The 25,202-nt window shown below is 37.5% G+C and overlaps 2 protein-coding genes across 5 annotated transcripts; one reads left to right on the top strand and one right to left on the bottom strand.

Annotated features, from left to right (window-relative positions):
• LOC100645073 lies at positions 1 to 10,091 on the bottom strand. The gene is made up of 14 exons (XM_020862830.2): positions 8,999 to 10,091; positions 8,681 to 8,834; positions 8,501 to 8,594; positions 8,054 to 8,190; positions 7,843 to 7,983; positions 7,682 to 7,755; positions 7,485 to 7,605; positions 6,666 to 6,833; positions 6,378 to 6,598; positions 6,139 to 6,304; positions 5,923 to 6,059; positions 5,630 to 5,846; positions 5,363 to 5,556; positions 1 to 5,264 (listed from the first exon to the last, which is right to left on the bottom strand). The coding sequence occupies exons 1-14, from the start codon at positions 9,073 to 9,075 to the stop codon at positions 5,174 to 5,176; spliced, it is 1,992 nt and encodes a 663-aa protein (XP_020718489.2). The 5' UTR covers positions 9,076 to 10,091; the 3' UTR covers positions 1 to 5,173.
• Positions 10,092 to 10,306: 215 nt separating this feature from the next.
• On the top strand, positions 10,307 to 25,105 carry LOC100644958 (sialin). Of its 4 annotated transcripts, none has more exons than XM_012307919.3 (12): positions 10,307 to 10,523; positions 16,245 to 16,313; positions 16,863 to 16,921; positions 17,100 to 17,311; positions 18,754 to 18,990; positions 19,132 to 19,216; positions 21,376 to 21,596; positions 21,841 to 21,990; positions 22,065 to 22,197; positions 22,283 to 22,438; positions 22,518 to 22,603; positions 22,895 to 25,105. In XM_012307919.3, the coding sequence occupies exons 2-12, from the start codon at positions 16,291 to 16,293 to the stop codon at positions 23,117 to 23,119; spliced, it is 1,587 nt and encodes a 528-aa protein (XP_012163309.1). In that variant the 5' UTR covers positions 10,307 to 10,523; positions 16,245 to 16,290; the 3' UTR covers positions 23,120 to 25,105. The 4 variants fall into 4 exon arrangements, with proteins under 4 accessions (XP_012163309.1, XP_048261333.1, XP_012163308.1 ...); XM_012307918.3 differs by lacking the exon at positions 10,307 to 10,523 and adding an exon at positions 13,030 to 13,562; XM_048405376.1 differs by lacking the exon at positions 16,863 to 16,921.
• The last annotated feature ends 97 nt before the right edge of the window (positions 25,106 to 25,202 follow it).

Consider the following 25,202-nt stretch of genomic DNA (forward strand, 5'->3'; position numbering starts at 1 on the left):
GATCCCATGTCCCAAACCCTCGTGAGACGAATTCCACCTATCACTCGCAAGTTTTACACGTAATCCTTGTATGTACCTTTCCCTTGACAGCTTCCTTTCTTTCGTAGCCGAGCGTTCGACGAAAACGATAATAAACGACTGGAGCAATGAACAGCGATTTCGTTTCTCTGCTAACAAATTCATTGATTTCATCGGAAGCAGGACAGAAGGCTTACAGAGGGACACAGCGATGTCATTGTGGACAAAATGACAAGTGAACCGATAGTTCATCAATCAACATCGCTTATTCCTCGATACATATTCAGATCGATCCTACGTTCCTTTGGCCAACGTAATTTCGTTTACCACCACCGCTACGTCAATTATGCAAATCTCATTTCCTGCACGGGACTATCAAGCCAGCCTATCGATGTCTCTCGAATATCACCGTCTTCCCACTTAATAGCGTGTTCGTTGACTTCAATCACCACTGACCCAATACGAGTTTCCATCTCGTACATCGAATCATGGAAATTAATGAGAATCGTTTCCAGGGAAAGTTTCGTTCGGTGTCGAAACGTTTATTGGTCAAACAACACTTGCGGCTTTATTTAATTCCGCGTCGCGTAAATTTCGATTATAATTAAGTGAATCCAAAGTGCAATTTAGGATTGAATTTGAAGCCTGCGTTTGACAACAGTGCGTTTCATAAATAATTTCAATTTGCTAAATGCTGCATTAAAATTAATTATTTTTTATTACTATTCAAGCACATTGATTATCAACGCTTTAATTTGCAATTCCATGTGACTTATACTACCATTAACATTAATCAAGAATTAGTTTTCCGCTTTTAACGAAGTAAAAGATTTAAATGATATAAGAAGATACATCAAGAACGCTTTACTTCCGGCAACTACGTCGAAATATCATTTCTACCAATGGAATTGGCTCGAGATTGTTCGAATATGCTCTCTTCTATTTATAGCGTTTCCGACTGTTCGCTCCTTCAGGATCTCAGGCGTGGAACTAAATTGTCACGACGAAGTGGCTGGCTTCCATCGCCCCATATTGAAAATTGCATTCATTTAACCGCGCCGCGTCAAAGGGAGCCCGTTAAAATCTGGGCCATTCGTCGTTCCTTGCGGAGGGCAAAAAGATAAAAAGGGAGAGAATCGTCGAAAGAGCGGCCTGCCGGAAAAGGAATAAGAATCGCCGTCGGTTATCGAGCCTCAGCCGGTTCCCAATCGACGCGTACTCGTTAATTCTTGCGATATCGTTACGCCATAAAATGAATCTTCTTCCCTTTCCATCCTTTCCTGCCGCTTCTTCGATCGTTAATGGGAATACGAACAAGTCGTCGAACGTTCTGCTTCGTCGTGAATGGAGAACACTAAGTCTTGTTATCCACGATGAAAGAAGAAACGCTGAATGGATCTTACGGTGGAATTTTGGAGCAGTAGATTTTTAGTAGAACAGAATAAATAGAGACAGATAGAGGACGAGACAAAATCAATCGCGTGTTCTTTTGATTAGCGACACGTTGCGACGTAAAGACCAGAAGACAAAATGTCTCGATTTTCAGGAACCTTCCTTTTGACAGAATTTCCCCATTTTCCTTCAATCCTTGTCTGTCACGTTTCGAAACGATAAAGCAAATTGAAAGCTCGTCTAATGTCCCGATGCTTCAAAGTATGCGTCACTATCTTCATCTACAATCTTCCGTGTCCGATCGTTTGGGTGGCTCGTTAGTAAATTACAAGGAGGAACGTGTTATTTAGCACGACGAATCGATCTTTCGCGTCTAATTTGCGAATAATGGAACGAAGGGAGTGGAATTGGTCTAAAAAGGGTTAAAAAATTGGACGTAAGGCAGATGCTTGTTAACGTAACGACGACAGCCGTTTGTATCGAACGATTATTTCTTAATAATTCATCTTCGAGTGGCGGCGATTTAATATATAGCTCGTTAACGTTTAACGGACGAAAGAGGAGCGACGAGGCGAGAAGAAAAATGAGAAATAACGAGACGGAAGATCCTGGCAATCGAACGATTCGCCCGTCAATTTCGAAATTTCCTCAAACACGAAATTTCATGTTCCGTCATTCTTTACGATTAGATTATAACGAGTGATTTATTATCGCTAAACTGGCACGTAAGTACTCATCGATATCCATACATTTTAAGAAACAAGAATGTCAGATTATTACGAAAAGGTATAATAACCTGTGTCAGTAACTTTTTTCAATGAATTTCTGTCATCGTTAACAGTTCGATGATCAGCCATAAAATCGCAGCTTCCAAAGTATAATTTACAGTCTTACATGGACCAATTTTACGTCCAATCTTACTATATCGCTTCGTTCAAGTATTATATATCCATAACTCCATTGAATCCCTGTTAGTGAATCGAGAATGTGGAATCTATTTCCTCGTTTGTTAAGCGCGAAGAGAACGGACAGAATCCTCATCGAGGGTTCCCGTGGAAAGCTTCTTTCGAGACGTTTAATCAGACCGGACGAGTAAAAGTTTCGTCCCTGGGGATTCGACCATTCTCGGCAACGTTGTGGTAATGAACAGAAACGAGACGGAGATAATACGCGAGGAAAATGCCGGCTGATTAAATTTAAAGATTCCCCAAGGGTGGCGTGGGAACTTTCGATTTGCATGTTGATTGACAAACGCAGTCTCTCTTTGGCCTCGTGATGGATCTGCACGGGTTGTGGTGACAGTTCCAGCAGCACCGTTTGGCCACGGATTGATGGAATTATCGATAAAAACGACAAAGACCGAAAGAGCAATCCCTGCTTTCTGCCTTCTGTATCGTTAAAAGTAAGAAAGTCGAATTGATTCAGCGATCGGTTATTCAGCGATTTAATCAGACGTCTCTTAATGAAAGGGGAATACGATGTTAACGGGAATGAATGGGTAAAGTGATTGAAAACTTCAACGTCACATAACTTGGAACAATCTTATAATTATAAGAGTTGGTTGTAATTTAATTGTTCCTTCCGCGTAATTAAAACCTAAATACGGTCGAGTTGCATCTTTATTCTCATTCTATTTGCGCTTCTTTGTCACTTCATCGAATTACGATGTTGTCGAGTAGAAGAATCAAATGGTAGGTTCGTTTCACGTGGCAACGAACTCGAAACAAACCGATAACCAACACCCAAAACGAAAAGCGATGGTTTTCGAGTCGTGTTTCATCCCGATCGTTCCTCATTCCAACCGTAGCAGATAGGTCTCACCTAACCTGCTTATCTCTGACCGAGTCCATTGCGAAATGTAAAGGATATCTATGTTTCTTTGAACTGCCGTTGGTCAAGTAAATCGAGCGTAACGTAACGTCCTGAGTTTTTACGTGGGTCGTTATCTCTCTGGCATTTACCTCACGAGACTATCAGCCTTTTTTCGGCGTTACCAGGAAGGAAAGGGGAGAGTAAAGAAGTCTCAATCGTACGAAATGAGCGGAACGTTTAAGGAGTGGTTCTTGGTCTGCTGTGTCTGTAGGCTACCATCGACGTGTACTTGAAAGAAACGGCACGCTTCTACAGCTTTAATCTTTGCTGAAGACAAGTGGTAGCCGATGAACTCTTTCCCGCTGCTCTGGTCGCAACCAGTAATCGTGACTTTCCGGAAGACTGCCGCGTTATCGCCTGGTAAAATACGAGGAACGACTGGGGCCATTGGTCAGAAGTTCTTCTTATCGTGAACATGTCGATGTTAAATATTCGTCGATCATTATTATCAGGTTTATGCTCAGATATAAGACGATCCATGACACCTTACGAATTTTGATACACATAAAATAAATAAATAAATTATTTTTAAAACAAATAGGCCAGATATTCTAAAAATAAATGCGCCAATCATTCTGGAAATAAGTGGACCAATAATTCTAAAAAGCAAGAATTTTAACAGTAAAAATAGTGTAAAAAACGCTGCAATAGGAATTTCCTGGAAACGTTGAAGGCTTATCTTTTCGGCGCAAGGAACAACTTCTAAAGTAGTAGGGAATTCGTCGTTGTCTCAGCGCGACGTTTCGCCTTCTAAACTTTTTGTAACGATTCAACTTTCGTCAGGCACAGTTTGCGTGGTTGAGTAACGAGTGGAAATTCTCTGGCACGACGAGACGCATGGAAAAGTTTGCAACGGCATCGCTGAATATTCCATTATCGGCACGCAAAGCTCGAAACGTTTCTAGAGCAGGAAACCATCGATATTTCTAGAGATTCGGATCTTGAAAACGAGTAACGAGATATCAACGTCACGAACAGTCGGCAGCTTCTTTAAAAGTCTATGTTGCGAATCATGGTATAGCTTTGCCTTTTCACATCAACCATCAGCGAAAGCACGAGGAATTCGCAATTAAATTTCTAAAAGTAGCTTTGTGAAAAGCGTCTTGATATTAAGCTTTGAAGCGCAGCTACGTTGAATTTTCTCTCCCTCCTTAATATTTCTACAAATTCCGCGTCATTAATCTCACCGTTTACTTAATCTAAAATTTAGAAAATTTATTATCTAATCTATCCCTAAAACGTTATCCTTTCTATCGCCTCTGGAAGCCTGGATCGATAAGAGTGAATTATCATCCTGAAGATCATAAATTTACATTGTAGCGTTATGAAAGATAAGCGTCTGAGGTTCCATTATTGTAAAGGTATGTACCTAGCATCTCAGGAAGGTACGTGTACACTTAAGTACATGACCAATAGGCTAAGCATAAATCAACGATCCTCCAAAACATGAGAAGACTAGTGTTCTGAAATTAATTGCTATACGCTAGTGCATCACCTTGTATTTATAGTCGTATATTTATGACACCGCTTTCAGGTGATAAATATTGATAAAGCAAACAATAAAGCATTGACTAAGTACAGGACATAACACTATATGAAACTTCATGTTTCACGTTCTGAAATACCGATCTTGAGAAGAATGAGAATATTTCTTACGCCCTCTGCGATTTACTACGGCGAATATAGGAATTATATCACATTATATCAATATCCAGCAATGGTAAAATGCCGTGAGATTCTTTTATCAACCATTGTAAACTAAGATCTCGCAACTTTACTTATCATGCAACGATAAAAATTGATTTTCCTATATTATAATATATTTTCTACAAACTTAATATTTTTACAATATTTTTTCCTTTTAAACGATACAAATATAAATGTTGCAAATTCAATCGTTCACTAAATGCAAAACGCTGTCTCTAGTGATGCCAATTTCTCTTAAAGTTGTCCCTAGATGTTCCAATCTTCTCGGTGAATAACTGAGAATATAAAAATATAAATAAACATATATATTCTGAAATTAAGAACTCTCGAAGGGAATAAAATTCTACGACGTAAATGGTGGACAAATCTTTACCCGCTGAGAACAATTTTATATCCTCGAGGGACAGTTCTTGCCATTGTTCTATCTAACAATTGATAAAGTCGAGCTATTGGTTCGTCGGCAGACACGTGTACCAGATAAACAGTACCGCCGTTCAAAGACCTGACTTTCAATCGGAATTCGCCTGGTTTTCCAGACGGTTCATTGATTTGATGTAGAATAGGAGGCTGAAAAGATTAAAAAGCCATCGAAAAGATTTACTATTTCAGTCACCCGATTACAAAAGAATTATATTCTTACTGCATTCCTTCCTGCATTCTTCCTAACTGGTGCAGCAGACCTTGGAGCACGTTGATTTTTTCTAGCCGTACTTTGCTGATGCACTTGAGAAAGTGAAAATTGCGAAGTATCGGCGTTCACCTTCGGTGCTGACCTTGACGTAATGGAAAATCGGGAGTTTGGTAGGCTGGCGGATCTTGATCGTTGCCTGAGAATCTCATCCGCGTTATCCAATCGACTAAATGAAAGATAACGTTGTAAAAATAGACTGATATCGATCAAAGTTATTATATGATTTAGTAATTAATTTTTACTTTGGCGATAATTTGGACGCTCTATCGGTGGAACTGTGATAACATCTACCAGAGCTTGGAAATCTCATAATACCTTTGGATTTTAATGAGATCTCCCGAACCGAAGTATCGAAGTCTCCGTTTTTAGCCGTGTCACGCTTACGAAACAAAATTGTAAATGAACCTTACGAACGTAGGAGGTTCGTTGATTCGTGAAAGAGATTCATGAAAAATTACTTTTTCTCTTCGAGTCGATTTCTTTTCGCCCAAACCGAGTTCCGCGTTAATATGCGACTGTAAATGAGTGTCGGAGCAAATATTGTTGTGAGATGCCAAAATTTGGGAACGAAGAACATACATCTCTAAAGGAGGAGCTTCTGAGGGAGTTTTTGGTTTCATGGACCTATCAACGAGTTTTGTAATCAATCGTAAATCACTAAAAGATTATGTATTTAGATTTAACCGAATCTTTATACCTAGCTGTGGCAGGCGTTAGTTCCCTAAAAAGATCAAAATTATATAGACTATCCTTTTCTCTTGTAAAGGTACCACGACGAGCCGATTTCTGATTATTAGTAAATCTACGAGTGGAAGGTCTAGACGACATCGATGTATTATCAGCCAATTCTTTTCCCAATCGATAACCTTGGCCAGGAAAGTCGGAGTTCAAGAATACTTGATTTCTCTGATCCTCTACCTAACAGAATACTTCTCAAAGTAACGCGTTCCTTTTTTCTTAATAGAAATTAAAATTGAAATTTCACCTTGAATGGCACACCCTCTGGATAAGTTTCTTGTAACTCAGAAGGAAAATAGCCGTCCAAGATATCCCGTAGAAACGATATCGTGGTTGGATCGTTGTAGGATCGTAATGGGCCGTCTTGAACTATCATTCCATTTTTGTAGAATTTTAATGACATGCAAGATGCGGTCTTCAAACAATTAAGGGACATATTATATTATTAAACTCTATCTTGATAATACACGTTATATGTATTTAATTCTTAATTTATCAGCAGAAAAACAAACGCTAAAAAATCGCTACTGACTCACAACAGCTGTAGGCCAGAATTGCACCGTAATTATTTGCCGAGCTCGTAACTCATATTCGATATTATTATTTGCACAGGTAACCGGTTCTGTCGATCAACATCAGCTTTCTGTGTTACATTAGAATATGTATAGTGTACATCCGGACCAAAGAATCGACGGTGAAAATTGATACCGACGTTACGAGTGCAAATATCGATGTAACATGCCTATTAGCGTCTCATAAAATGTTCAAAGTGAAAAACGATCACGTAACCCTGTTTTATGAGAACATGTAATATAAAACAGCATAGGAATTCATCTATCTTACCATTCCTGGCAAATTATATAAATATCTAGAATATACATGTGTGTACGTGTATATATATATATATATATATCTTGTTGTTTTATACTTTATAAATTGTGGGAACTTCAAAAATACAAGATAGGAAAAAATAGAATTCAAGGTAGATTCACGTTTAACTGGTCGTAAACTATTTTATACAAGATAAATTTTGCTGTGTGAAAATACTGCATAAATAAATATTTACTTTGAAGGTGGCCCCGTTTCCTTTTTCGTTATGCTGCACGTGAACTTCACCCTTCCCAGCGGCCAGGTTCAGCTGGTCAATATTCGCGATAATCTGCTCGTAACAAGTCTCGATGGTGTTGCTAAAAGGCACGGCTAACTGATCATTAATTCGATCGGGTGCCGATCGCTTGAAATAGTAACGTATACTCGATTTACTTGGCTATCGTTTCAGGATGCTTCGAACCGTTCGTATTGCCGACCCAGACCAAACCATAATCGGCCAGGAATTTCTGTACGAAAATGAAAACACGATGACGTTGAAAGAAATAAGAATGCAATTCTGGCAATAAAACGTTTTACGTGCACATATAATTAACCTCCATCTCGTAAATTCTTTGCTCGAGCATTAAACATCTTCTGTAGAGATATTCCGAATGATCGGCTTGCATGCGCCGCTGCTGCTGTTCCTTCTTTCGTAGTGTTTCTTGATTCTTGCTCTTTGTCTCCCACTCCTTGACCTGTAGCAATTCGTAAATCGTTATGAAAATGAAAGGATAACAACAACGAATAAAGGAAACAGCGAAGAACCTTCCGTTTCAATCGGGAAATTTCCTGGTCCTTTAACTTTATTTGCTCTTCGCTTCTCTTTAAGTTAGACTGCACCTTCTGCACCTGATTTTCGACCTTGTATAACTGCTTCGTTAATGTATCGATGAATTCGCTCTCTGAGATAATTAGTTTCTATGGTTAATCAAAAATTAGAAACATTCGACCTCGAAGCTAGAAACCTGTTCCCATCTTCGACAGGTTAGCAATGACGCGTCAATAACGAGTGTCTGCGGATCAGGATAGAATTTCCGATCGCAATCGTCGATTTCCACGACCAATTAAGTTTTTAATTAATCCAACAAAGAGCACGTGATTAGATGAATGAATACAACGATACACGCAATCAGTCACATGTCAACGCCAAACGAGACCAGCGTTTTTATTCTCTTCGCGTGTATTTAATTATCTCTGTTTGTAACAAATTACCTTCTTGAATTACGGAGTTTTCCGGTACGTAGATGTTTGTTGGTCTAGCGTGACAATTCCAAAATTTTCTGCCACTGAATGCTGTGTTGGAGGTCTAAAACGATGCGTAAAATAGGCCAGGTAAATTAAAGTTGGACGATGCCATTGAATAATGAAGGATATCGATGGTTGCGTAATTACCGTCCTATCGATTCTTCTGTTGATATGATTAATGTCTCTCTGACGATCCCTAGACGCCAGGATACTTGCGTTTTCTAACGACGCACTCTGCAGTCGATCTATACATTCATCGTCGTCGACTATGTAAGTTGCGGTCGAGGGGATTCGTTTTAGCCTACAAATAGTAAGGAAAATGTAAAGGCTTAACCTAGAGATTTCTGTCCGCTCGTTAAAATTATATTTATATCGCGTTAGAATGTTTGTTCTTCGATAAAAAACGGGAATATCATGAAGCATATTTCTTTAACTATGTTCGTAAGTGTACAATGTTAAAAATACTTGTGATGCGAAGTAGTAGTCGGAGAGCACTTTGCAGGTTTTTTTCGTGGATGGGCGAAATTATTCGATTGGCTCATCGTGTATGTGACGACATTTAAAACGAGTTTGTCATCATTCACATTGGAAATTTTTATATTGAATTTTCCGAAAGCGATTCCGGATGTTGTATTTAAAGTACACGAGGTGCAGGGAGGGATCGATCGTGAACTCCGCGGTTGGTGACAGTTTATGATCGAACGAACGATCGATGTGAAGTTAACATCAACCGTTGAAGCGTATCTACCACACACTTTGAATATTTTATTACTGCAAAATTCAGTACGCTGGATGGCCTCGTTCGGGGAATTTTAATTAATGGTAATGTTTATAGTTTATGTGGAATAAAAATCCCTGGAATCCGCCGTTAGAAAATACAGGCTGTAAAACAGGAAAAACACAGAACTCTCGATTAGTCAAGGTGAATCGATCAGTCGATAAATCTTCTGAAATAGTTCGAAGCAGTGAAAGTACGAAACCTTCGTGTCAAATAGACTTTGACCTATTTAATGTAAATATATGTGTAATTAATTCATTTCTGTGTGAACAAAGAAAAAATGCATTATCATAACGCTATTATAGTTTTTCAGTGAATTCATTAGCGTACAAAAAGATTACACAATACAAGTAAACATTTATTCTCACAGTTGTTTCACATTACACAGCATAAATTTTTGCAATATCATATCAAGAGTGCTAACTGTTTTAGCTACACTTTCCATTATCTATCAACTATTTCTATTAATTACTTATATCTAAAATTTAAAGTTTAACTTCAAAAAAATTGTTATTAAGTTTCATTTCATCCTAACGCTTTTCCACATTAACACATTCGCTACTGGCAACTGAATAGAAATATTAATGAACGAAATCATAAGATAAGAATTTGGATAATTTGTTTTTAATTATCATGCTTCGTATCACTTATTATTAATTCAATATCTTTTTCCCTCCTTTCCTTTGAGTTATTAATACCCAGTCATAATTTAAGCACGAAAGAAATATTACGTCATCGGTCGTTAGATGACAGAATGAAATTTCATTTTCAACCTTGTTCGCTCAAACACCTCCGCAACTACGTCATTCGAGCACAAAATCGATGATGGACGTTTCGTGATTCGATTTGAAGCAATAATAGCAAAGAAGGGAACGCAGCGTCGTGTGACGACGACGCAACGGTTTCAAATCGATCGCTGCGCGAGCGTATTCGCGCCTGCGTCACGTGACCATTACGCCTCGGTACAACGAGCTTTCCAGAAACGCCGTATCGTTGTACGCCGTGATTCTATGCTGTGTAAGTGAACGTGTGTTTCGTGTGTTCCGTTCGAATGTCAGTTCCAAGTTCTTGTGTTCACGATCTCTTCTGCCACCAAAGAAATGTTGGTGAATGCGTGAAGCTTGGCGGAACGTCCGCTCTCGGTTAAAAATGTGAATCAGAACGAGCACCGCGGAACTCAACAACTCTTGGCCGGAAGTAAACCTGACCGGGGTGAGTCACTATCACGATCGATTGTTTTCTTTCCCCTGTTCTCCTTTCTGACTACGAAGGCCATGGCCACGTGCCGCATCCGTCCCGAGAACACCGTTCTCGTACGGACATAACCTCGAAATCACGGACAAGCGTCAATACGAGGTTAGAATCCGTCGAACTATTGACACAGTAGTTATATTTCGAGAATTTTTATTTATATCAAACGATTAGTAGATGAAACGAAATTAGTTCCATGGTCATCGATATCTTGGATGATGTAACCTGTGGCACCTTCGTAGCAAACTAATTACGTGTCAATCGTCTTATGATTGCTGCGTTGATTATCGAGATTGCTGGTCTTGCTGTATACACGATGTTCTCGAATGTTTCAGTACCTATAAATTGTTCATTATGTATGTATGTATGTTATTGAAGCATAGGTTTTTATTTATAACTAGACAGAATGTTCCACAATCGATCCCAGTTTATATACATTTATAATTCCTAATCCTTCATTTTTCTTGCAGCATGAAATCCTTACGTCAGTTACAGGAACGAGATAACTGTGTGCGAAATTAACTAGGCAAGAAAAGTCGAAGATTGTGTTCCTGTTACGTTTCAATTATACAAGCTACACGTTGCATGTGTGCGTGTTTACTTTCCGTCACTTAGATAAGCAAATAGACATGTTGCTTTCTGGAAACCGATAAATCGGAGAATTGAGGTCAGTCAATAATGTCACGAGAACTAGTCACATGTCTAATTTGACGCCGCGCCGGCCGGTTCAAGAATTTCCATGCAGCAAATTGTGCGACTCGACTTACTCATACAGCTTAATAGGGTCAATTAAGAAATAATTAAGCTTAGTGCAACCGAGAACAAACTTTAGCGTATAAATATTTCTTCCACCTCATGCAATAATCGGGTTTGGTTTTCAAACAAATATTTAATTGACGAAGTTGAGGAACAATCCTATCTTTTCCCCTCTTCACGTTTCTTTATCATCGATAATTTTTTACATTTGCTTTTTTATTGCGACAGATTTTGTTAGTTATGAAGCGCTGTATTTCTAGAGCTTCCATTGATCCAGATCAATTATGGAAAACAGGAATATGTTAATAGAAAACAGAAAAGTTTTAAGGATAACGTGCACCTATAGACTTAGTGAAAATAAGTATTATTGTTACATCAATGAACACTTACACAAACACCCTTATTATGTAGTATTTGATAATAAACATATTACAGCATTTATCAAATGCTAATAGTGCATTTCTTATTAACCGTATATCGTTTGGCGATTATAACCGATTTCCGCATAAAGTTTCTGATGACATAGCGCATATGAAATGAAACATCAAGTGACACCTGTTGTACATAATGGTCTATGTATCCAATGCAGAAAGCGAACGAGTAGCACGCCTTCCACGTAGTCAGTTGGTTAGTTAATCGATCGGCGAAAATTGACCCGCTCCATAGTGACGACCTTGCGATTTCACGAACGCCGCTCGTGGCGTTCAAGCATGGCCGAAAAAGAACAAAATTTTTCATCTGAATCATGTCGATATCTCGAAAAATTCAAGGGTCGTGTTCCCTCCTTTTTCTTATGTTATCGTACCATTGATAACTTATTAGGAAACAGAATAAGTTTTATGAACTTGAACAGGTTTTGCCATAGTATAAATATATATACATATATGCACATTACATAATCGTAACGTTTCCTAATGCTTGATCTACGCCTCAACTTTTACCTTCATTTTCAACATTGTTATATTCCAAACATTTCCATACCGGAAGACTCATACATGCAAAATATATTTGATCAAAATCACACTCCCTTCGCTTCGTTAATCGCGTGTTTAGATCATGCACATTGCTACAACACACATGGACCTTTCAATTTCAAATTGTTCCAGTTCGAAAGCGAAACACGTGTTCGTGTAAAATTAGGAACGGTCGCTGCGACGAAGGCATGGATACAAATGTCAAACAAACTGATTTACTGACTACCCTTTTCATGTTTCATATATACTACCTTCTTTATACTTTACGAGTATTCCAAATGAAAGGAAGTTCATTGAAAGTTTCTATCGTGCGTTATTGTACGTCTAGTAATTCTCTAAACGCAAAAGGACTCGGGACAAGATCGGCCCCACGATGCGCGAGTGGCGACAAATTTCATCAAGTTTCATAATGAAAAGTAATAAGCAGCTGGAATGGTCGCATGGTTCGCCTTCGAACTCCAATTAACACCTATTATTCTTTGTCGTATTGGACATTGTTTACTTGATCACGTTGATACGACATCCGGGCAGGGAGCATCTCAACGTTATTTCGCTATGTAACAGTCGAGCTATCATATTATTGTCAGGTTTCCTCGCTCGCAGTGAGCTTGCAATCCTTGCGGACTTCCTACCCGACAGACAGTCGATTAAAACGAAACGGTGGTGGGGCCTGGAAGATAGTCAATGCCTCGTGGTCTGGTCGCCTTTCAGTGTCGGCTGTTCTTCTCGTCCGGGATGATTCCTTCGACTCTTCGAAGTCTCTAGTATTTCTGCTTCTTGACGCCAGTCATCGAGTATTGTGATTCGTATTTATCAGTCGGAGACTTTTGTTTCGACCTGACTCTTCGAACTGTAACTCGAAACCTCTATTGTTTCGCGTGTATTCTATTGTAGTGAATATTTATTATCGTTGTATAGATTTGCGTATTTCATCGCCAAGAATAGAATCTACGATAAAAAATTTAATTGGATAATCTTCCGACTTATTACATTTTGATTCGTTCAATAATCTGTTAGATTATTTCACTTGAGCAATGAGAGTGGGCAAATTGATAGTGTTGATTTATTTGCGCTCGCCTTCGTATCATTTGTAATAAGAGGTGAACTATTTAAAAGTATAAACGTTGCTGTGGAAAGTACAGGTGTGCTCGTGCCACCGACTCATTATTTCTTTGGAAATTGATTCGAGATTCGTCGTTTTGGTGTAAATACTGTCGGCAAGGGCGGACATTGATCAAGAAGACTTGAATTGGCCACGTGTTTCGACGCTGTAAGTAGTCTGTCTCTCGGTTCATCGAAGAACTAATATGAATTTAATTTCGCGATTAAAAATTCTTTGTAATTTATAATAGAAATAATTATTTCTTATTTCTATAATAAAAATAATTAAGAAATTTAGAATCGCGAAGTAGAAATAATTTATTTGTTTAAATAATAATTAATTTACTTTATATATGATAGATATAATTTATAATAAAAAGCTGTGTTAATCGAATTTGCGTCGCATTTGTGCTCATTGCTTGGTTCCCTAAAGAATAAACGTAGTAAAATACAGCCTGTATCCACCTGGAGAAAATGTACTTCTACAAATGTACGATTACAAGTCGACTTAATAATTTCTGAGATTACCTCAAACACAGACATACTTATGTACAGGTACAGACATTTACACTTCATAATGTTAGTATAGATCTGTAATGAAATTAGATTACGATGGACGCGATTACATATCTGTTTATTCAGTATTACGTTCGATTTCCTTTAATATTCTTTTATTTTTCGCAGACAGATGTGAAAACAGAAAAAGATTTCTACGAATAACAAAGTTTTATTTGATTAAATCTGCAAACTTTTTCGCCTCATCATTATCCTGCTTCGAATATCGGAGTCTCATGAATTTTTCAAATCAACTAGCCGAATGATGTTGTTCCAGCAGTTTTGACACAAAGATAATATAATATCAGAAGGAACCGCGATTAAGATTTTGATGACATTGCTTATTCACAGCTGTAGATAATTTTAAGAAACAAATATTTCATTTCGTTTACATCAGTATTTCAAATGAAAACAATTCTTAAAATTATAATCTGAATGTAAATTGAATATGATAAAAAGTGCAGCTAGAAATTCAAAGAACTATTCGTATTAATTAATCGTAACTCAGGATGTATAAATGATCCACGCGATGCAGGTTGATTCGATACCCAAGTTGCATGCTATATCGTGGATTGTCCCACCGTGAAATATAAAATATAATATCGTGATAATATGTAACGAAGGATTGTTGTCAATAATGCTCGATTGTGTAATATCAATAGAAGAGCAGAACCCATGCAAAACCAGATAACAGGACTATATCACTCGAGCATGTGTTATTAGACACTCTGTATAGGAACAAAGATATTATGAAAACTCGTCGCGATTTCAATACTATAGCTTATTACGTACGTAGTATACTTCCTGTGAGAATGTACTTGTGGAATGAATCACACGTGGAAATCTGATCGCCGAGAAAGGCACAAAAAATATACGACATTAAATGTTATTGCTTTCATTCTTTTCTAGCAAACAGAGCTAGTCGTAAACAAATAATAGATCACTGTGCTTGTGGATTAATCTAATGATATACTGTTATCGAAGTAATTATGCTAACATAGTAGTCAGTAATATATTTATAACACTTTAGTTATTATATATATAATATACTTATTGTTAATCAACTAATATATTTCATATAGTTGTCTTCGATCATCCTTCAATGCGATTTCAATTAAAATCGTTTCATCGCAAACAAGCTAAGTGCGAGAATGCTATGTACGCGATTGTTACATAGTCATTACAGAAAGCGCAATACAATTTGAGAAAACGTTCCCAGGAACACTGCGGCAACGTTTCCTCGAAAGGAATATTTCAACGCGGTCGGCCAATGCATAAGCTTTTCTGCCTTGTCTAGCGGTTCAACCTTCGATAATTCGCGAGGGCGGTGGATCTTGAATAGCGTTCATTGGATGCCGCGTATATGAGCTTCGTGTCGGAATTTCATCGTGCCCTAACAAGCACACTATTAAATTCTGAACGTTTCATTCCTTATCGATTCCATTTCTCTAATAAGGACGCGTGACATAAGCTAGTCAAGAAAACTAATCGTTACGTAAAAAGAAGTCGAAAACGGGCTTCGTTTGTCATCTCGCATATGTTTTGCAAAATACCATTTCCATATTCATTTTGTGTCGTATCTATTTTTATCTAGAAGATAGATAAATAGAGACAAGAAAAATAAACGCATATTGTTACCAGGTAACTTTGAAGCAATAATCGCGAAGTTAATTAGAGCCAGCAACTGCCACTATGTACAGCGTTTGTATAATTACAATCGAATTATGTATAATTGTTATGCGAATGGGACAAGGAATCTTGATGAATGTATAATTGTGAGGAAGTTACATAAAAATGTAATAAATCTTTATAGATCGATCCGTTGCGAAAAGTTGCTATATCATTGTATCGTGATCGCTGTAAAAGTGCGTAGATAAACGATTGCACAGTTTCACGTGAATCGATTATGTACGTTAATCGGTTAATAGACAGTCTGATTGTAGTATGATAATGAAGATATAGATAGAATGAATATAATGTCTAAATTGTCGAAGCGATTTAGCCGTAGTATAATGATGTCCATTAATTCTTACTAACATTCCAGTGATCTACCACTGTATAATTCTGTCTAACAACCGCCCAGGCGCTATTAACATATAATATAATTTGATTAAGATCTAATTTATCCAGACATCAGGAGATACCTTTGATTGATCTTTATTTAATCCTGCGGAATCACGCGGATATAATAAATCCAATTTCAATTTCGTGTCTGTTCATCGTTCTTTCTTTCTGTTTAATTAATCTTCTAAATATCAACGATTTAATTTTTTCACCTTCTCTTTCTGAATCGCAGGTGCCCCACGACCAGATACTTTTCAGTGGAACAGCTATCAACCGGCATGAAGATGGAAGATTCACAAAGGTAAGGATGCTGATATTTTTACTCATCGATGATTGATTGTAACTCGAGTAGACGAGTATGACGCTGTAATCATTAAATATCCACTGTCATTAAACTGGATTGTTTGCCGCGAGTCGTGTATCCTTACGTCACAGGAACAATAGCATAAAGAGAAAGGACGAGTTTGAACGAATCTATTTTAAGATCGAAGAATAAGTAGATTCGGACGGCCACCTGCCGGACACGGCAACTGAGAAAATATTTTCCTCCTTCGATTCACTTTGATCAATTCTCTTGGACTGGCATTCTTGCATGGACAGAAACGTCTCTTTCACACGATTCCGAGTATCCAAAAAGTTCGACAAAGAAACGAATGAAGGAACAGCTGCCTCGCTAGGACGTCTCGTTGTCGACAATCTGAATCTACTTTTTTTCCGATCCCATTTGCCATATAACCGTCGTCGTCGAGACACTTCTTTCTGTTCTTTTTTTGTCTCCTTCATTCGTTCTCTATAACTCAATTGATTCCTTGGTTTCCATATAAAAATATCAATTGTATCTATTACGCAGATACGAAGATCATACCATATATAAGACACGATCACCCTGCAGCCTGCGAAAACTGAGAGGTAAAGGACTCTTCAAACTATCAAACGTAAAAAAAAAGAAAAAAAAATTTTTGTGAAATACAGTAGGAATTTCGTGTGAGAAAAAATGTCGAATCGTTAAAAAAAGGGAAAGAGAGCATTTAAAAAGCTCGAGCTAGGGCGATGGTACATGGATCACAGAGCATGCTCGCGTTTCCAGACCTGGTGCCGGCACGGGTGGTGCTCTATATGCTGTCGTTCTCGGGATTCACGGTCTCGTTCATGATGAGGAACGATATCAACATCGCCATGGTGGCGATGGTGAAACCACCATCCACGACATCGGATACCAATGTTACGGTGACGTCCCAGTATTGTTACGTAACGCCGAACACATCGTTCACCAACAACAGCGCACCAATCAGACTTGAGGTAGTATCATTATGGATAAATGAGAAATCGTTTATCGTGTGGATTCTTGAGCCACTTGGCGCCACACGAATGTCTTTTTAATTGCAAAATCAACGAGGCAAAGTCAAGGTCGTATACGTCTATTACGAACGAGCATCGTTTCTTGAAATGTGCCTTCAAAGAGTACAGTTACACACAAAGGAACTCTTACAATATTAAAATTTATAAAGTTCTTCGTTTATTTTTGTCATGTCGAATCTTCGAAACATCATACATATAATTATAATGTTGATTTTTTTCTAAGAAGTCCATAGTTCGATAGATGCTTTGCTGTAATGGCGGCACGTAACATGATTGCGTTACGTAGATCGCATCGATTACGATTGATCTTAACCAGCAGATTAGAAATGTTGTCCACGTAATATTACGTGACCGATCCTCTTCGCGAAAAGCGTCGAAGTTTTATTAAAAACAAGACTTAACTGTCGTGGTAAATTCCGCCTTCGAGTTGTAATCGACATGGTGATTAAAACTGATATTATATTACACTTACTATATATCAAACGTAATTAGGCAGGTTGTTCACAAAGTACGTACCTTTTTACGTAATTGTGATAGTTTATCAAAGTTTATCAAATTCGGTGATAATTACAACCGGTTAGCGCTGTCATTTACAAAATGAGTCAGTAAAAGTGATCACCTTAAATAATTCATTACCTATTGGCTGTATACAAAAACTGTTCGAAATAGGACGTATTGTATTCAAGAGGCCTGACGAATTAAATAAAATCATAAAATAAATGTTTGAATAGATTTTCTAATATTTTCCTAATATATTTTTTGACATATTGAGATGACCATTATTTTTTTGGTGTTTATGGCGATTTAGATGGTGTTTTGGGACACTAGTTGATCCAGTTGATATTCTCTATAAAAGAGTATGAATCTATTTATACAGAAAGATCATTAATTTAGCATTCAAGTAATTGCATCAATTTGACAAATTTAGCGTATGAAAGACAAGGAAAGACGCGAAGCGGTATTCGTATTTTAACATTATCTTCATACATTAAATTTGAGAAATTGTAATAAAAATATCTGTTAAACTAATGGTCTTTCGGTATAAATAGGACTGCAAACTTTCTTGTAGAGAATGTCCAACTGGATCGACTAAGGTTAAAACAAATATACGGTACCGTTTAAAAAATTACAGGTTACCTTAATATCGCAAAAAACATAAGATATTGAAAAATCAAACTATATTCACCCGATTAGGTCCATCGAATACAATGAATTTTATTTCAAACATTTCTTGATAAAGCGAATAAGTTACGAGTTATATCAGGTGATCATTCTTACTGATTCACCCTATATAATGTCTAATCTTAGATGCAATTTTTTGCAGAAACAGTATTGAAAACTGTATTCATAAAATGAGAAACAGGTATTATCTTTTTACGCAGGATCAAGGGGAATTTGATTGGAGTCCAACCATACAGTCAGCCATTAGTAGCTCATTCTACTGGTGTTATATCCTGTCACAAGTAGTCGGTGGCGTGTTGACGCAGTACTTTGGCACGAAGACAGTTTTTGGTGGTTCGCAGCTGATCACGGCGATCTGTAGTTTACTGATGCCCTCTGCAGCGGGAATTCATTATGGAGTTATGATCGCGCTGCGTAGTATACAGGGCATTGCTAGTGTAAGTCTCCTTTTACGATAAAAAAGAAAAATAGATGGAGATATAAAGAATCTTGCATGAAGATGAAATTCGATCGAAGATCGATGATCGATGATCGGTGTTATTATGACCGTCCGAAACATGTATATTACGTGTGTACAGGGACTCACGTGGCCTGCGATGTACGCCATCGTCGGGCACTGGATTCCTCCAGTGGAACGGTCGCGTTTCATGTCTTCCTTCCAAGGTGAGTGCCATCGGCGCTAATAACCTTTCTTCTTGTGTATTGTAGCGAAATTCCAACACGCACGACGCCGGAATCACGCGGGTGTAATAAATCCAATTTCAATTTCGTGTCTGTTCGTCCTTCTTTCTTTCTGTTTTTGCTTTCAACGATAATGCACTAATATGATCTGACGCTTCTTTCAGAATACGAGAAGCGGAAGTTCGAATGAGAAACACATTTTATCCTGTTCGAAATGAAAAAAAAAAAAGAAAAAGAAAAAACACGAGAGAAATAAACGAAAGATTTTGTTCTTTTCAGTTAAAATTCACGGATCAACAGATATGCTTATGTGCGTGTCAGTCAAATTTTCTATTCAGAAATAAACGGTTCTTTCATTTTGTTGTCTGATTGCTTTTTAAGCTCCACGTGGTTGCATTCGCCGGACCGAGGTATACTCAACAGCAACCGCTCAACAGCATGAGAAAGGCCGAGTATACTTCCAGCTGGTTGAATCAGTCAGGCTCGGTGGCAACATGTTTTATGTACACGCTAATATTTCTCATCGTTATCCATTTTATTCTATGCTAGTTCTGCCGCCTCGGAGAATCTCGTACACGCCTCTGTTCACGATCGACCGATACAGTTATCATCCTTCTCACTCAAACTTTCCCGGAAACGATCGATAATGTTTTTTATGTAACGCAACGATATAACATATAGCGATGTTTCATGTCGTCTTCTTTATTTTTTCTTTCCGTTTGTTTTCATTCGCGTCTTAACGGCCTAGCCTTGGTGCGTGCAATATCTCTCTGCTGTTGTCGATTACACAAATCGCCCGTGTGGAATGTCTTTTATTTTGCTGATCGCACGTAATACAATCGTTATTTTTTGATTACAATTGATATATGCGAGTTAACGTATCAGCAGAGGGACGGAAGATCATATTATTTTCCATGAAACACTGTACCATGTTAATAATCAAGGCTGGATTTCAGATAAAGAAAATTATCTTGAAAAAGATTCAAGAGATCAGAACGATCCAGTTTCTATCGAATCTTGCACGATGAAAAGAGTAATATTTCGCAAATTTTATTGTTACTCGATAGCATATATATCTCAAAATATGTTATTCAGGTGTGGTTGAAACTGTGAAAGGACTGACTTTCCTCCTAATTTCGATGATCTTTTAATAGATTGTGGAAATCGATATTTTGAACAATTTCTTCCAGTGTATATAAGCGCTGGACTCGCTTGGATGACACGATCGCCAAATCGATGCTGACGCATATGCTGCTACAGACGCACAGTTACAGGCAGAATTCACTATAGTGATATCGGCAGTTTTTTGCAAATATCTCAGAAATTAAGAGAGTTCAGCGCTTATGTGTATAGGAAGAAATTTCTCGGAATATCCATTTCTACAACGTATCTAAAAATCATTGAAATCGGAGGAAGTCTTTCTACAGATTGATCCAGTACTGCGATAACATCAAAACCATCAAAGATAGATTTCAACAGTTAAGAATGTTCCTTGAATTCTTTTTCTTCTACAAACATTATGTGTTTATTGAATAGTTTTCTGTAACCTTTTAAATTGTTTCTCGGTTTACCAAAAAACTTGTTTAATTTGTGTCACTTTCGAAGTACATACGTGTGCAAAATGTTAAATGAAATCAACACTCGGTCTTACCTTATGGTTCTTTTCATTCTGCAAAATTGGACAAATATACTTTTCTATTTTAAAGAAAAGAAACATGGATCTACGTGAACTTCCTTGGCATATCAATTCGACATACTATTGATCGTTCCAATGAATCGAAATGTTATTGAAAATATACAGTGAGAAGAATGTCGGTATAATATGCGTATATGCGATATCGCGTAGGTTCGTTGCACTTTGCTCTTGGCTCTTGATATATTTTCAGGTATAGAAGTTTCATTGTCCCACTGTAGCCAGCATCGTCACGTGCGTTCATCCTCATCCTGTCATACTAAGTCTCTACTTGAATCGCTTTACAGGGTGAAACGCTGTATATGTATACGCCACCGCTGAAGAGCGATCGTCGCCACGCATGAATCGTACACGAGCCAAGGCGAAGCCATTCGACAAGCATCATGTTTCAGCTTCCTCCCGGGTCGTGGGGTGAGCTACTCCTAATATCTAGATTATCTATATTCAGGGTTCAGCTTCGGCATTGGCATAACCTATCCACTGTGCGGATTCATCATCGCGCATTTTGGATGGAGAGCGGTCTTCTATACGACCGGCACCATCGGTACCGTCTGGTGCCTTTTCTGGTACTTCTTCGCCTTCGACACGCCAGCTGCGCATCCCAGAATATCCCAGCAAGAGCTACGATACATACAAGGCAGCGTAGCAAATCAAGTTCACGCAAGCGAGGTAAGAGGTTGTTTTCGCCACTACGATATCCGAGTCTTTGTGCTACTGCGAAAAATTACTCTATTGGTTAAAAATTTGCTGTTACTTTTCCTACTGGACCTGCGATTAATTTTGTTGATTTTGGAAAACAGAGCTTTCTCTAATTGTAAGCTTACATTTTTCAAAATTCGTTAAGTTAAACGTAGATTCTATGCTAATGATTCCAAACATTTGTTTAATTAAACGAATTTTTTATTATTCGAAGAGCATGCCGGTTCCGTGGAGTTTCATTCTCAGATCCTGGCCAGCATGGTCTATTGGGATTACCACATTCGGAAGGATATGGGTGCATTACATCTTCATTATTTCTGGACCAATGTACATGAAGACAGTCCTAGGATTCAGTATCCAAGCGGTATATGTTTAAAACGCTTTTTTCACGCCTTGTTAAATATCATCTTCTTATTATGAATTTTGCTATTGTTTTAGAACGGAGTGCTGTCTGGTTTACCGTTTATCTGTAGCTACTTCAGCTCTGTTGCCTTCTGTTATATAGCTGATGTTCTCATGACGCGACAGATTTTGTCGTTGACGAATGTCAGGAAAGTTTTCACCGCCTCTTGTACGTATTCTATAAAGACCACTTCAAACTTTAAAAATTCTTGTTCACCACGAATCAATTAACACTGGAATTGTTTGTTCCGCAGCGCAAGTAATTCCCGGAATAATGTTAGTGTTAATCGGCTACCTGGGCTGCAACATTGTTCTCGTTTTAGTGGTGTGGTTCATAGCCGTTACTCTGATCACTGCTGCTTACGCAGGGGCGATGGCCAACATCGTCGATATCGCACCAAATTTTGCTGGTAAGTCACAAATTAAAAGTCAATCTTACGCATTATATCCTGTAAAACATCTCTTTATCGTATGACTTTTTGGTACCAGGTCCAGTATTAGCATTTGCACAGACAATTCACATGACCGCCAGTTTCTTATCTCCAGTAGTGGCTGGTCTTCTCACAGAAAAAAGCGTAAGTGAACATTTTATTTTAAGTCCCGCTCCCTTTCATTTTTTCCATATAAATTTCCCTCGCGTAAGATGAATAATCGTATTTAGATTTTCTACATATTCCTGGATTGTCTTAACTACTTCGCCTTATAATAATCCATGAACTCTTCGTTCGTAAGCTTTCAATCTATACATTTATCATATATCTATAAAGAAATCACCTGCTCATGAAGAGGTTAAGTCTAGTTTCCTCGCGCAATATCTGCAACAATTAGTCTCTGTATACAAAAATAACAGAGAATTCTCTTCACAGCAAACTCTCGACGCATGGAGGCAAGTGTTTGGGGTAACTGCATGCGTCGCATGTGGCACTTATATCGTTTACCAGATTTTCGGTACGGGTGACATTCAAGCATGGAACTATCCCGACCAAAAGTATCCACAATCCATTCAAGAGGATTCTCAGCCTTTAAACGAATCACCGGAAAAGAACGGGAAAATTGTCAAATCCCGATCAAATACTTCTGAGGAAGCGTAACGTAATCGGTATTCACTCGTTGAACAGAGGAAGAAAGCACACGAGTTATGTTTCAGATTTTGAACAGCTATAAATATGTACTCTTTTGGTTGGTTCTTGAATGAAAGGCAATTTAAGATTATATACATATATAGGTACATACGTACGTATATATATATATGGGAAATATGTCTATTTTTTTCGTAATATCTCTGTATCTATGTAAATAGAATTGGTAGTTGGTCCGTATCGAGAGAGAAATGATATAGCACTCAGGGTAATATACGTTGTAATGTTTCAAAGAATATTTTTATGAAAATGTGTCGAATAATGCGCAAACGCTTCGTTTCTCCTTGCTCCTTCTTGCGTTTCACTTTACGGAAAGTTGTATGCCAGAGTGAAAGCACAAAAACGATATGTTGATCCACATCAGCTTCAGTTCTCTCTCTGATCATTTTTTCTGCGCACCGTCTCTGTGATCAAATTTTTCCTTCGTATCTCACTTATCGGGTGAAATAGATCTCGTCTAAGCAACAGTTTCTAAAATCAAAACTGGCAAAAATGTAATATTCACTTGTCAGTCTCAAACTAAAATTTGTATATATAGAACAATGATTAAATTCAATTTGCAACTCTGAATTGAAGTTCTTGTGAACAGAAGACTGATGTTATTAGATTTTTTGATAATATACGAGCTTGCCTAATTGTTTGGAAACCGTTGCTCTTTACATTCGCACTTGTTGAAATAATTTTCTCTACTTGAGACTTGATGTTGATTTAACTGCGAGGTTCATAACTTTAACTTTCTTTTATCGTAAAGAATATTATCACATGCTCTAGTGGATTCTACATTATTCCGTCGTAAAATCGTTCAACTGTAATTAAGAAATTATCGTGATAAGTAATTTCGCTCTACAACTTTGCCGGTGATATTTTAGTAACCTGTTAGATATAAGGAAAGAAAATAAGCTGTTTCTAAAGATTTCTTGTGATTTGTACTTAGACAGTGTTCGCAGGAGCGTCACGAATGTTGAACGTTAGATACACCGTGAAATAAATGTAGTACAATATGTAAAATGAAAAAAGCGAAGACAGAAGAAATTATATACACTATACTAATCGATGCCTTGCAATCAGTACACGGTTCTCGTTTCCTTTTATTAAATGGATTTCAAAATGGTACTTACGTTTTATGATATATTAGTTTCATCACTTTATATCACTTAACGTTTTACTAGTCACATTTCACTGAAAAAATTCAACATTTAAAAAATGGATATGTATCCAAACAAGAACAAAGAAAGGAAAAAATGTTATATAAAAGAAAGAATTTGTCGTGCTCTCTTTTAACTCGACTCTTAATGATTCCATTCGTGTAATGTATATCTTATTAAGGGATGATATTTTGCAAGTATTGTAATTTTAATTACTTTTATATTGGCGTCGTTTAGATTACGATAAGCCATACTTTTCCCTTTCTTATTTATAAGTACATTAAGTTAAACGCGAGTACTTAATCTGTAGGGAACGAATAATTAAAAAATATATATTACATACTTTGCGCAAAATTTAAAGATTATATATTGCGCAGAAACTTAAAATGAAAGTGGCCCCTCGCATTAATACGTATACAAAATGGACACGAACGACACGTGTAGAAAAACAGTCGCTTTATCTTCTATTTGAGAAGTGAATAACCTACGTATACGTTTTCGTGTTTCTCGTGTGCTATTGGCGTGATCGGAAATTGTAATTCCAGAATTGTTTGTAATTTGAAATTGAGTCGACACACTGTCCGCATGAAACACAGCATGCATAAAATCTCGATAATTTTGGTCTTCAAAAGTTTTGATAATATCGATGGACCATAAGCGTCTTTTTTTTAAGCAAATCACATGTTATTTTGTAATGAGATCAATCGATCGCCACGAAATTCATGGCACGAATTATTGATACAGATATAAAAATAAATGATAAAAATATATGATTACATATAATTTCAGTAAACACCGCATTCTTAATTGTGAAACCTTGCTGACTCAGAATCATGAGATTATCAATCCAAAATTTCATATTAATTCTATTTACGTAAATTCTGTATAAT

The sequence above is a fragment of the Bombus terrestris genome, chromosome 4 (genome assembly GCF_910591885.1).
Source record: "Bombus terrestris chromosome 4, iyBomTerr1.2, whole genome shotgun sequence".
Lineage (NCBI taxonomy): Eukaryota > Metazoa > Arthropoda > Insecta > Hymenoptera > Apidae > Bombus > Bombus terrestris.